Source organism: Mercenaria mercenaria, chromosome 4, assembly GCF_021730395.1.
Source record: "Mercenaria mercenaria strain notata chromosome 4, MADL_Memer_1, whole genome shotgun sequence".
Classification (NCBI taxonomy): Eukaryota; Metazoa; Mollusca; class Bivalvia; order Venerida; family Veneridae; genus Mercenaria; species Mercenaria mercenaria.
This window is the reverse complement of record NC_069364.1, coordinates 78,505,606-78,518,770: the sequence shown is the minus strand read 5'-3', so window position 1 is coordinate 78,518,770 and position 13,165 is coordinate 78,505,606. Positions and strand designations below refer to the sequence as shown.

Genomic DNA, 13,165 nt, shown 5'->3' with positions numbered 1-13,165 from the left:
TTCGAGTTTATTACCCATTCATTTAATGTTCATTAAAACAACATGTACATTTTGCCTTGAAAATCCCCCTTTCAATCATAAAGTCACCAGGTAAGCCAAGCATGAGGAGTTCCTGAATATTAACTCACTGGATCAGCTAGAAGGCCAACAGTTATATATTATTGGATTATTGGGTTATATGTGTAAGTATTATCATTCTGTAACAAGTAACAGAGAATCATAATAAGGCAGGCCCATACTTACACTGATGCAGAACTAAGACATTAATCCTTCAAAATTGTTTGATTTTTGGTTTGACATGTTTTTCCAACTGTAGTTCAGTAATGTAACAGTGACCCATCAATGTTACACGTGCTCCTGGTTTCTGTACCAGTACTGAACTGGTCACAACTTCCCCACTTGAATCACAGATGGAGGATGAAAACACTTCAGACAACACTGTCTCCTGTCAAATTGTCACTCTGAACTCAACTCTCCACCTCTGGATTCATAGACTTGCACTCCCCCTCTGCTGTGCTAACATGGCATCTGAATCTGACAGCTAGGACTCCATAACAAAAGATAACAAAGATAATCAAACATATCTTTTTTAAATCTTATAATATTAGACGATCACATCTTACAAGCACTACGTACTAACTGATAAACTGATAATCTTTTCATACCGTGATTATTTCCCCTTTCAGAAATGCCTCCATTTGCAGGAAATACATGAACTGGAACCGTCAACATTTAATCGTCCCTTTTGGATGTACGCACGTATTGAGTGTACTATATACTGACTAAAGGTTAGGGTTAGGTTTAACATAGGTTTAATAGTGTACATTCAATGCGTGCGTACACTCAATGTGGGAGATTTAATGTCAACTGTACTGGAACTCTTGGCTAGGCCTTTATATTTTCTCCTCTTCAGATCAATTAATACTACATTTTAAATATCATCATAAATTTGCATATTTTCTTAATAAGAGCTTAAGTTCTTCACTACAGATTTTTTTTTTTTTTGCTACCGTTTTCTTGGCCTTGAAATATAACAACACAATACTGTTTTTATTATTTCATTAAAAAAGTTGCAAACAGGAAAGACCTTGATACTAAACAAGCTGCAAGTTACGGCTGCAGGAGTCCGCCCAGCAACATTTAGTGTACTTATTACTCATCTGAGAACAAATCCCAGAGTTCATTACTCATAATAATATCTCTACAAGAACAAAACTCTCATAAGCTTTTCAGCTATTAAGTTGATTTTCATTTGTTGGAGAACATTGGGCCCTAACAGGATTATCATGTCGGATATTGCTTTCAACTGAATTCATACAGCAACATGAACTTAATTTCATAATGTTTTACCAGAATGTAAGTATTTCTTTCTATGTCCGACTAAATTTTTACACATCAGAAAATAGGCATTTCTAATCTTATACCTTTTTCAATTCTTTTCCAACCACTTAAAAAAGAAACTGTTGTTTCTTCATAAAGAATGAATACTTGGTAGCTTAAAATTCTTCCTTACTTATAATTTAAACCCTGATCTGTAACAAACTTTTTATGTGGCATTAAAATCAAATCATAAAACTGACAACTAAATTAATTGTATGCCTAGATGTAACTCTGGTTCCATAAATTTTGTATCAAAAGTACCCAGTAGGAAGTTTTTATTATGAATTGCACTGCTACTACATGTACTTATAAATTAAACAAGAGCTCATAGAACACGAAATGCTCCCCCTTGATACATTCAGTAATTGCACAAGGAACAGAAATTGTTTGGTCACTGTACACTAAAGTTCTACTGTTCTGGGTCAATGTGGCCTTGACCTTTGACCAATTGACCTCAAAATCAATAGGGGTCATCTGCTGGTCATGATTAACCTCCCTATCAACTGTCACGATCCTAAGGCCCAAGCATTCTCAAGTTATCGTCCAGAAACAGTTTAACTGTTTTGGTCACTGTTACCTTGACCTCTGGTCTCAAAATCAATAGGGGTCATCTGCCTCCCAATCAACTTTCATGATCCTATGCCAAAGCGTTCTTGAGTTATCGTCTGGAAACCATTTAACTGTTCCGGGACACTGTGATCTTGACCTTTGACCTACTGACCTCAAAATCAATAGGGGTCATCTGCTGATCATAATCAACTTCCCTATCAAGTTTCTTGATCCTAGGCCAAGGCGTTCTTAAGTTATCATCAAGAAACGGTTTAACTGTTCTGAGTCACTGTGACCTTGACCTTTGACCTACTTACCTCAGAATCAATAGGGGTCTTTTGCTGGTCATGATAAACCTCCCTATCAATTTTCGTGATCCTAGGCCCAAGCATTTTTGAGTTATCATCCGGAAATCATTTAACAGTTCTGGGTCACTGTGACCTTGACCTTTGACCTACTGACCTCAAAATCAATAAGGGTCATCTACTGTCATGACCAACCTCCCTATTAACTTTCATGATCCTAGGCCCAAGAATTCTGGAGTTATCATCCGGAAACCGTTAAACTGTTCCAGGTCACTGTGACCTTGACCTTTGACCTACTGATCTCAAAATTAATAGGGGTCTTCTGCCAGTTATGACTAACCTCCCTATGAACTTTCATGATCCTAGGCCCAAGCATTCTTGAGTTATCATCCGGAAACGGACTGGTCTACATATCGACCGACTGACCGACCTACCAACCGACATCTGCAAAACAATATACTCCTCCTTCTTCGAAGGGGGGCATAAAAACAACAACACACTTACTGTTTATGAAAACAGTTTCTCCTACAGAAAATGTGACATTCATTTTGAAAACTGTAAAACGATCTAAATATAGTTAAAAGTTACTAAAATATTCAGGGGCAATGCTGCATGAAAGGTTCTCGCTGAAATTTTTCTTATATTACTTACATTGTCCTCGATAACAGCACAGTTTCAGACTACTTAAACACCAAAATAAATTTTCAATCTTTTAAAGCTGCTATTTCAGGAATAATTTTAATGCCATCAAGTTCCTGTAAAGCAATTTTCTTTCCCCATAATGCACTATAGTACCCTACAAATTATAAACTGCAATGGTAATCATTTAAATTGATTGTCGGCAAGATAGGAAAAAGAGAAGTAAAACACTGAAATCGATAAACCAGACAAAATATATCACACAAACCTGAAAATAATCCAAATTTTCCGAAGACAAATTCACAAGAATTAACTTTCACAAAAGATATTCCCAAAATGTCTGGCACACACATAAAAGTCTAATAAAGTGGAATTATTTGACATATGGCATGGTGCATTTGATAATGAAAAAAAAGCGGACCCTTCTGTGGCTACGAAAATGGGAATTGTTAGGACCTCGTCAATTTCGATCACAATTATGATCTATGTTTCACAAACCATGCATTAAACTGATTGCTCTGAGACGGAAACATATTATCTATGTCCTTTAATGTTATGATTGTATGTTTTTATGTCCAATGTTATACAAATATCCCCGAGGACGAGCAATAAAAGACTGCGACCACAATAAAACATACCCAAATAATGATAGCGTACCATGTAAGTAGAATTTTTGATGAAACTGAATGGAATAAGACCAGTCTCGTTCAACTTTCTGCACCAGTCAACAACCTGAACCAAGCCAGCTTAAAATGGAGAGCTTGCGGACACTTGCAGACCAAAATGAGAGATCAAACCCTAAGACCAATGTAATATTTTTGATAAGATATGATGACCATGCTACGCTGCTACAATGAAAGTTGTAATTCAGTCAGTATGAATATAACAACACTGTTGCCATGACAGCACTAAAATACATGTGAAATCCAAAAATAAAGGAAATGCTAAAACATAATGCTAATTACTGTGCTAAAATTAACTATCAACTTATTCACAATGTTTCATGAAAATCTGCAAATTCTTTTAATGTACTTTCTTTGTTTGCTTGTTATTCACTGCATAGAAAGAAAAAAACAAATATTGCATGCTGACATCACATAAATATCTATAGTAATTAACTAAATTGGCTTCCACTATAACAGCAGACAATAGACTTTGTCTAGCAATCTGTGGTTATCCAAAATATACTGTGAAATATTTTCATACATTTTTGTAACTGTTAATATAATAACCCCTGTGAAATGCAGTTCTTGAAATCATGAACACTTCAAACCATTAAAGAACTGTTCATGAACTAACCTTCAACAGTTCTTGATTTGTGTTCATGAATTTTTGGACATGAACTGTCCTTAAAAAGTGTTCATGAACAGTTCATGAACTACTAAAGAATCACACAGAGTTCTTGAATTGTCCATGATAAAAGGTTAAAGGAACAATCATGATGTTATTTTCTTGAATCTTTCATGCACTACTCATGACAGGTAGTTCATGAACTAATGAAGAATCATGTTCATGAATGGTTCACTGCTAGTTCGTGAAGATAAAATGGCACAATAAAAACATATAGCAAAAAGTTCATGAATTATTCATGTTCAACAAAATATCAAGAACTATGAATAGTTCATGAACTGTTCATGTACATTAGTTCTTGAAGTCATTTTTCACTTTTCATGCACTGTTCATGAACACGGTATTTAAGAATTTGAGCCATTTTATCTTCACAAACAATTCATGAACAGTAACATATCATTTCGCAGGGGTATTCCTGTGAAATCATTAATATTCGTTGGGGACTAATTTTGTTAGATTTTGTGGTTGAGTCAATCCACAAAATTTAATCCCAACGAACAAGTAAAATTCCCATTCATTTTATGTTCAAAAGTTGAAATCCATGAATACCAATCCCCACGAAATTTCTCTTTTGACCAAAACCACGAAATTTCATGCCCATGAAATTTAATGATTTTACAGTAGTAAAATCTGTGGAAAGATCCTTTGGAAGCAGAGAAGGCAACCAAGCAACATAATAGCAGATTTGTTATGACTGAGTCTGTTCATGAGAGGTAACGAAATGTACAACACCACACATGCCAACTGGCAATAGCAGTAAAACTACATGTTCTCCATGATACCAAAGGACCAGAAGATGGGGGAGACATTTTAAAGCAGCTACTGTGGCTCTTTAACCTTTAGCCTGCTGGTGGCAAGTGATTCTGCCTTTGTGACCAGTGCAGACCAAGATCAGCCTGCAAGTACTGAAATACTTTTTAAAGATACAGAACACAACTTTAAAGCACTTTATGTGTATTTTTCACTACGTCAAGGACCGTAACTCTGGTCTGGCTGAGTGAAATCACAAACAGAACAACAGTTGCACAACTTTGCATGCTTTTCAACCTGTTTTAAAAGTCAAAGTCAAATACTTTTCCAGTACATTAAATACAAGCCTGTATGCCCTTTATGCATATTTTTGACAATCAAGGCCCGTAACTCTATTGTGAATACTATTCCTACATGGTTTCATTAATCTTGGACATATCATTTTAAGATATGCTACACAAACTTTTAAGCACTAAAATTTAATGATCATCTGTGACTGGATGTGAAGTTGTGTAGAACGAAGGGACATACGAATACTGGTTACTACATGCTGCCCCCCAAGTGTGTGTGTGTGGGGGGGGGGGGGGGGGGGGGGGATGGTTTCCTTTTTGTTTTAGTGTATTTTTGGACAAAATTAACAGTTTCTATTGGCCAAAAGAATTAAATGTTTTCTACAGTATTATCTTTCTTGCAAGAGTAATATAAATTTTAGCCAAATTCGTAACAAGAGGACCATGATGGTCCTGAATCGCTCACCTCTTCCCACATGACCCAGTTTCGAGTATGACGTCATTTTTTCTATTATTTGACATAGTGACCTAGTTTTTGAGCTCATGTGACCCAGTTTTGAACTTGACCTAGATATTATCAAGATAAAAATTCTGACTAATTTTCATGAAGATCCATTGAAAAATATGGTCTCTAGAGAGGTCACAAGGTTTTTCTATTATTTGACCTAGTTTTCGAAGGTACGTGATCCTGTTTTGAATTTTATCCAGATATCATCAAGGTGAACATTCTCACTAATTTTCATGCAGATCTCATGAAAAATATGGCCTCTAGAGAGGTCACAAGGTTTTTCTATTTTTATACCTACTGACCTAGTTTTTGATGGCACGTGACCCAGTTTCAAAACTGACATAGATATCATCAAGGTGAACATTCAGATCAATTTTCATGAAGATCCATTGAAAAATATGGCCTCTAGAGTGGTCAAAAGGTTTTTCTATTTTTAGACCTACTGACCTAGTTTTTGACCGCAGTTGACCCAGTTTCAAATTTGACCTAGATATCATCAAGGTGAACATTCAGACCAACTTCCATACAGATCCCATGAAAAGTATGGCCTCTAGAGAGGTTACAAGGTTTTTTTATTATTTGACCTACTGACCTAGTTTTTTATGGCACGTGACCCAGTTTCAAATCTGACCTAGATATCATCAAGATGAACAATCTGACCAATTTTTATGGAGATCCATTCACAAGTATGGCCTCTAGAGAGGTCACAAGGTTTTTCTATTTTTAGACCTACTGACCTAGTTTTTGACCGCACATGACCCTGTTTCGAACTTGTCCTAGATATCATCAAGATGAACATTCAGACCAATTTTCATACAGATCCCATGAAAAATATGGCCTCTAGAGAGGTCACAAGGTTTTTCTATTATTTGACCTACTGACCTAGTTTTTGACGGCACGTGACCCACTTTCGAACTTGACCTAGATATCATCAAGATGAACATTCAGACCATTTTTCATACAGATCCCATGAAAAATATGGCCTCTAGAGAGGTCACAAGCTTTTTATATTATTTGACCTACTGACCTAGTTTTTGAAGGCACGTGACCCACTTTCAAACTTGACCTAGATATCATCAAGGTGAACATTCTGAACAATTTTCATACAGATCCCATGAAAAATATGGCCTCTAGAGAGGTCACAAGGTTTTTATATTATTTGACCTACTGACCTAGTTTTTGAAGGCACGTGACCCACTTTCGAACTTGACCTAGATATCATCAAGGTAAACATTCAGACCAACTTTCATGAAGATCTCATGAAATATATGGCCTCTAGAGAGGTCACAAGGTTTTTCTATTTTTAGACCTACTGACCTAGTTTTTGACCGCACGTGACCCAGTTTCAAACTTGACCTAGATATCATCAAGATGAACATTCAGACCAACTTTCATACATATCCCATGAAAAATATGACCTTTAGAGAGGTCACAAGGTTTTTCTATTATTTGACCTACTGACCTAGTTTTTGATGGCACGTGACCCAGTTTCGAACTTGACCTAGAAATCATCAAGGTGAACGTTCTGAGGTGAACGTTCTGACTAATTTTCATGAAGATCTTGTGAAATATATGGCCTCTAGAGAGGTCACAAGGTTTTTCTATTTTTAGACCTACTGACCTAGTTTTTGATGGCACGTGACCCAGTTTCGAACTTGACCTAGATATCATCAAGATGAACATTCTGACCAACTTTCATAAAGATCCCATGAAAAATGTGACCTCTAGAGTGGTCACAAGCAAAAGTTTACGGACGGACGGACGCACGCACGGACGACGGACACCGCGCGATCACAAAAGCTCATCTTGTCACTTTGTGACAGGTGAGCTAAAAATAAATCCTAGTGATTTTACATACATTTTTAAATAAAGATACCATAGATGATTAACAAGAGCACCGCCTTGCTGGTGCAGATGCTCATCTGATTTTTTTGTCTCTGTATAATAGAAATATTGTCCTACCCATGATTTTCTAAGTCCAAAAAGGGCCATAATTCTTGCAAAAAGCAGGATGGAGTTATGTTTCTTGCTGTACAGAGTCAGCTTATGATGGTAAACAATTGTTGCAAGTTTCAAAGCAATAGCTTTGGTGGTTTAGGAGAAAAGTTTACCTAAACATAAAACTTAACCAATATATCTGATGTTTTCTAAGTCCAAAAGGGGCCATAATTCTTGCAAAAAACAGGACAGAGTTATGTTTCTTAGGGAACAAGTGTTGCAAGTTTCAAAGCAATACCTTTGATAGTTTAGGAGAAAAGTTGACCTAAACATAAAACTTAAGCAGGCAACGCTAACGCCAATGCAGACGCTGACGCCTACCAAGTGATGACAATAACTCATAATTTTTTTCTCTCCAAAAATCAGATGAGCTAAAATTGACATCTCACTCTTAAGTTTTTTTGAAATCTGCCCAACAGACCATTAACAAACTGTATCAGAAGTGATCTACAAAATATATATTAGATTTTCACTTGACAAACTCAACTTGACATGATTATTATCACTACATTGTCAGTGAGGGTTCTGCCGGAACTATCTACAATGGATCAGTTCCACAGTTCCCTTGAGCCCCATTTAATTGACATGTAGGATAAACATACAGCAAAACTAATTGAAAAATACAACTGTTTTCTGATAAAACCAGAGAAAAGGGGCATTCATATAAACTCACTAAGTTTGATCTTATAATTCAGAGCTAAAAGGTTTCTAAAGTCATTATGCTAATAGTGAACTACTGAGTTCTTAACAGCCATTTCATGTTTTTCACCTAGTAATCATCTACTAATCTGGCCAAGAATATAACCACAGAAAATGTGTTATCCAGAATTTTTTTGTCCAAGGGAAGTAACAAATGATTGCCTCCAAGCAAGTCTGAATCAAGAGTTATTGGTATATAAATGGGAGAGAAGTGTAACAGAATAAAATATTGACAAGTTAAGATTTATTTCCCTTGTAAAACTTACCATTTGTGCACTGTTCTTCGGTTTGGTCTTTATGTCCTGAAGTTTCTCATTAGCTGAAAATAACAATAAAAGAAATCCAAGTGTTACAGTTACATAAAGAGCAGTTATCTTATTCATTCCCTTGAAATAAGGAAGCATTCTATATTAACGAGCAAATTAAGTTAATTTATACTGTAAAATCATTTAATTTCGTGGGTATGAAATTTCATGGTATTGCTCAAAATGACAATTTCGTGGGATATGAATTTGCTGATTTCAACTTATGAACATAAAATGAATGGGAATTTTACTTGTTCGTTAGGATTAAATTTCGTGGATTGACACAACCACGAAATCCATGAAAATTAATCCCCCATGAATATTAATGATTTCACAGTAACCTCTGCAGAATAGGTTGTTTTGTGAGTGAGGGAACTGTATTTTGAAAGATATTTAATTTCAAGATATAGAAAAGTTACATACAATAGAAGTTTGCCATGGTTTGTTGGTTCACTGGCTGATCTGGGTAAAATGTGATATATTTTCTTAAATATATAAACCTGCTAAAGCAAGTCTGACAAAAGTTGCATGTGCACAACAGTTACTGCCCTACAGCGATCTATATTTGATTTAAATATCATCAAGATCTACTATTTGATTACTTTGTTATGTGGTAATTATTAGTTTTAAAACATTTAAAGGGAAGCAACTCTGTAGTAGGGCAGTAACTCTGTATTTACTGAAAAGATCCTGAAGGAAGTTGTATGCAACACTACCCTATTATGATCTATATTTGTATTAAATTTCATGAAAATCCATAAATGGGTTACTTAATTTTTTGGGAATTTATAATCTATGTTCCTATTTTGTTTTAGGTCTGGCAGCCCTAGAGTAAGGACAGTCAAGCAGAGCCATTCCAAACAAACTTGAGAAACTCCATCCAAGGATGATAATGATTTTAGAGGCGATGTTTGAAGAAATTTTGATGGACTCGTGGATCACAATAGTTCACATTTAGCACATTGTGCTCTGGTAAGCCAAAAATTCTATAATAAAGTCATCATGTGGTTTATGAGCAGAAAAATTGCTACAAGAGCTATCACTGGAGACAGAGGGCGTAACTATTTTGATACTGTAAAAATCATCATTCATTATTCCAAACTGATTCATGTGGGGAAGTTGGCAGTTACTTGCGGAGAACAGGTTTGTACTGGTACAGAATCCAGGAACACTGGTTAGGTTAACTGCCCGCAAGTTACATAACTGAAATACTGTTGAAAAACGGCATTAAACCCCCCCAAAAAAAACAAACAAACAAACCTTTGACACTGAGTTGTGACCTTGACCTTGAGTCAACATGACTGACTCATGAGTTCAGCACATCGCCTTAATGAGGTGATCATTTAACCCAAGTTTTATCAAATTCCTTCAAGGGGTTTAGGAGATATGGAGCGGACACGAAATGGAAGGCTCAAACTTTTGACCCTAAGTTGTGACCTTGACCTTGAGCCGGCATGGCCGACTCATGGGTTCTGCATATTCTCTTGATGAGGTGATCATTTAACCCATGTTTTATAAAATTCCTTCAAGAGGTTTAGGAGATATGGAGCGGACATGAAATGGAAGGCTAAAACCCTTGACCTCGGGTTGTGACCTTGACCTTGAGCCAGCATGGCTGACTCATGGGTTCTGCACATCCTCTTGATGAGGTGATCATTTAACCAAAGTTTTATAAAATTCCTTCAAGGGGTTTAGGAGATATGGAGCGGACACGAAATGGAAGGCTAAAACCTTTGACTTCAGGCTGTGACCTTGACCTTGAGCCAACATGGCTAACTCATGAGTTCTGCACTTCGTCTTGATGAGGTGATCATTTGACCCAAGTTTCATGAAAATCCTTCAAGGGGTTTAGGAGATATGGAGCGGACACAAAGTGTTACAGAGACCATTGCTATAACCCCCCACCACTCGTGGCGGGGGATTAACTAGAGCTGCTTTTGAGAATAGCCCATGTCTCCCTAATCATCTAGATTGGCATTCTTCTCCATTATGTATCTGAGTCAACCATGCACCAAGACCTGTATCACAAGCATCAGTATTTTTCAGTAATTCAAGGGCCATAATTCTGAGTTGCCTTGGCTGATTTGGCTAGTTATCAAACTTGGCCGAGGACTTATTGGCAAACACATTTTGTTAAAGTTTGTTGAAGATGGGATGAGAAATGTTCAACTTAGAGCGTGGACAAGATTTGTGACAGACTGACTGAATGACTGACGGACTGACTGACGGACACACACACAGACATGAGTAAATCAATATGTCTCCCACCACAGTGGTGTTGGAGACCTAATCAATATATCTCCCACCACAGTGGTGTGGGAGAGATAATAAATGCTGGGGTTATGTACCTTTTGTCATATGATGTGGGTGATGATGAGGGACAACAGTTTTAAGTTTTAATCAAATCCATCGATAGTAACAGAGATTAAGTGATAGTGTACCACATTTTAATTTAAAGACAAAACTTTTACTTAAACAAGAGGGCCAAGATGGCCCTAGGTCGTTCACCTGAGAAACACACCATAACAGTGTAAACATGTTGGACCTAGTAATTTCATGGACACAAATATTGTGACCATTTTTCATTAAGATTGGACCAAAAATCTTGAGGGTAAACAAGTATTTTCTTTTATTTGACCTTATGACCTAGTTTTTGAGCCAAGATGACCTACATAGGAACTTGACCTAGACTTTATCAAGGCAATCATTCCGACCAAATTTCATGAACCTCAATTAAAAATTACAGCCTCTATCGCATACAAATGTTTTTCTTTAATTTGTCCTAGCGATCTAGTTTTTGACCCCAGATGACCCGTATTCAAAACTGACCTTAATTTCATCAAGACTATCATTCTGACCAAATTTCATGAAGATCAATTGAAAAATATAGTCTCTCTCGCATACACAAGGTTTTTCTTTGTTTTGGCCTAGTGACCTAGTTCTTGACCACAGATGACCCATACTCTAACTTGACCTAGATTTTTCAAGGCAATTACTCTGACTAAATTTTATGAATATCCAGTGTAAAATGCAGCCCCTATTGCTTACACAAGGTTTTTAATTTGACCTGCTGACCTAGTTTCAACCCCCTGATGACCCATATTCAAACTTGATCTAGATTTCATTCAGACAAACATTCTAATCAAATTTCATGAAGATCTGGTGTAAAATGCAGCCCCTCTTGCATACACAAGGTTTTTCTTTGATTTGACCTAGTGACCCATATTCAAATTTGACCTAGATTTTATTAAGGCAATCATTCTGACCAAAATTCATGAAGATCAATTGAAAAATACAGCCTCTTCCGCATACACAAGGTTTTTCTTTGATTTGACCTAGTGACCTAGTTTTTGACCCCAGATGACCCATTTTCGCCTTTGGTCTAGATTTTACCAAGGTAACCATTCTGACAAAATGTCATGAAGATCAGTTAAACAAGAGGGCCAAGATGGCCCTAGGTCGCTCACCTAAGAAACACTCCATAACAGTGTAAAACATGTTTGACCTAGTGATTTCAAGGAAACAAATATTCTGACCAATTTTCATTAAGATTGGACCAAAAAATCGGTCTCTTGCGATAAAACAAGCCTTTTCTTAGATATTACCTAGTTTTTGACCCTAGATGACCCATGTTCAAACTCGACCTAGATTTTATCAAGGCAATCATTCTGATCAAAATTCATGAAGATCAACTGAAAAATACAGCCTCTATCACATACAGAAGTTTTTTCTTTGATTTGATCAAGTGACCTAGTTTTTGACCTCAGATGACCCATATTCAAATTCGACCTAGATTTCATTAAGGCAATCAACCTGACCAAATTTCATAAAAATCAATTTAAAAAAAAACAGTCTCTATGTCATACACAAGATTTTTCTTTAATTTGACCTAGTGACGTAGTTTTTGACCTCAGATAACCCATATTCAAAATCGACCTAGATTTCATCAAGACAATCATTCTGACCAAATTTCATACAGATCAATTGAAAAATACATCCTCTATTGCATACACTATGTTTTTCTTCGATTTGACCTAGTGACCTAGTTTTTGACCCGAGATGACCCATTTTCGAACACGGCCTAGATTTTATCAAGGTAATCATTCTGGCTAAATTTCATGAAGATCAGTTGAAAAATACAGCCTCTACTGCATACACAAGGTTTTTCTTTGATTTGACCTAGTGACCTAGTTTTTGACCCCAGATGACCTATTTTCGAACTTGGTCTAAATTTCATCAAGGTTATCATTCTGACCAATATTCATGAAGATCAATTGAAAAATACAGCCTCTATCGCATACACAAGTTTTTTACGTGATATGACCTAGTGACCTGGTTTTTGACCCCAGATGACCCATTTTCGAACTCGGCCTAGATTTCATCAAGGTAATC

The 13,165-nt window shown here is 36.4% G+C and overlaps 1 protein-coding gene across 1 annotated transcript in view; it reads right to left on the bottom strand.

Moving 5' to 3' along the window:
- LOC123552244 (neuron navigator 3-like) overlaps positions 1 to 13,165 on the bottom strand; it is a 227,660-nt gene that overhangs the window by 158,607 nt on the left and 55,888 nt on the right. Inside the window, exon 3 of the mRNA XM_053542290.1 lies at positions 8,735 to 8,787. Within this exon, the coding sequence (XP_053398265.1) occupies positions 8,735 to 8,787 (53 nt within the window). The remainder of the gene's footprint in view (positions 1 to 8,734; positions 8,788 to 13,165) is intronic.